This window comes from Arachis ipaensis, chromosome B01 (assembly GCF_000816755.2).
Source record: "Arachis ipaensis cultivar K30076 chromosome B01, Araip1.1, whole genome shotgun sequence".
Lineage (NCBI taxonomy): Eukaryota > Viridiplantae > Streptophyta > Magnoliopsida > Fabales > Fabaceae > Arachis > Arachis ipaensis.
In genome coordinates, this window is record NC_029785.2 from 136,044,746 (window position 1) to 136,046,416 (window position 1,671).

Below are 1,671 nucleotides of genomic sequence, written 5' to 3' on the forward strand. Positions count from 1 at the left end.
TCTCTTTGTTTTATTAATTATCTTTTATTCTAATTTATTTCCTCTTACAATGGAAATTAATTAACAAATATAGAAAATTAGAATAGAAAATAATTAATCAATAAAAATTAGGGAGATTCAAAAAGGAAAAAAAAATTTCTTTAAAGGAATTCTAAAAAAGGAATATATTCATTACTAATTCTATGCTTCCATAACTCTATCACTACTATTCTATTTGTAAATTTTACTCCTACTAAAAATTTTGTTAATTAGACTATTGAACTTATTACCGTTAACATATTTGAGTTGCCTAAATATACTAAATTATTTAACTGTTTTTAATTTTATTTTAAAATTCTCAATAATTACTCTATTGAAAATATCAAAATCATATCTTTTAGAGAAAACTTTAATTTCATTGTTAGAAGAAATCAGTAGCGTAAATTGTAATTGACCCATTAATTTCATTATTACTATTAATTAATAGAAAAGTATAGGATATTAATATATTATTTGTGAATTTATTACTAATAATTATTAATTATTATATTTTAAAGAAAATCAGTCATAACTTGCCTTATTTAACATTTATTAATTGTTGCGATAATTAATTAATACTAAATAAGGTAAGTTCTGGCTTTTTTTTGTTTACCTAGCTAGCATTACCCATATTTTAAATATATGTATAAAGATACACATCCAAAAAATATATCTATAAAGATATTTCTATTAGACACAATTATAAAATAAACTATTTTTATCAGACACATCCACAAAAATACTTCCATTAAATACCATTATAAATCAGAGTTCACAGAAATTCATAAAAATACTGTTAGTAAAATAGCAAAATTGTAATTAATAATAAATTAATATTAACCTGTCCGAGAATGGCATGGGGAAGCCTAGCCTTGACAGCTTCCTGAAGCTCCATTCCCATGGGAGCGGCACCTGATATCACCCCACGAATCGAAGACAGATCATACCTGTGAGTATCCCCACTCTTCACCACCGCCAACACTATCGGCGGCACCAGAGACGCCACCGTCACCCTGTACTTCTCTATCAACTCCATCAGAGTCGTTATCTCAAACTTCTGCACGATCAGAACCGCCGCACCCGCTCGAATGCCACATAACAAGATCGAGTTCAGTGCGTATATGTGAAACATTGGCAGCACGCAGAGGAGAACGTCCTCGCTGTGCGTGTACTGATGAGGATTCTCGCCGTCAACAAGTTGCGCCACCGTGGTAACCAGGTTGCTGTGCGTTAACATCACCCCCTTTGGCAGCCCCGATGTCCCGGAGGAGAACGGGATCGCCACGAGATCGTCGGTGGTGATGTTAACTTCAGGCTCGTCGTTTTCATTGGAATTTGTGAGAAGGGAAAAGTGCAGAACACTAGTGTCCTGTGATTCTTCAGGGGAACCATCAATGCACATGATCTTGACGTCGTTGTTGTTAGTTTCCAGGTACTCTTTGAATTTCTCTACGTACGCGGATTGCGTTATGATGAGCTTAGTTTTGGTGGCGGTGGCTTGCTTGGCCAGCTCGGCGGGAGTGTAGAAGGGGTTGGCGGTCGTGACAGGGGCGCCGCAGCGGGAGGCGCCAAGGAAAGCGAGGGCGAATTCGGGGCAGTTGCGGAGGACGAGCATGATGACGTCACCCTTGCGGATGCCGATGGAGTGGAGAC

The 1,671-nt window shown here is 36.7% G+C and overlaps 1 protein-coding gene across 1 annotated transcript in view; it reads right to left on the reverse strand.

Annotated features, from left to right (window-relative positions):
- LOC107642241 (4-coumarate--CoA ligase 2) overlaps positions 1 to 1,671 on the reverse strand; it is a 5,167-nt gene extending 3,496 nt beyond the window's left edge. The window contains exon 1 of the mRNA XM_016345535.2: positions 860 to 1,671. Within this exon, the coding sequence (XP_016201021.1) occupies positions 860 to 1,633 (774 nt within the window). The 5' untranslated portion in view covers positions 1,634 to 1,671. The remainder of the gene's footprint in view (positions 1 to 859) is intronic.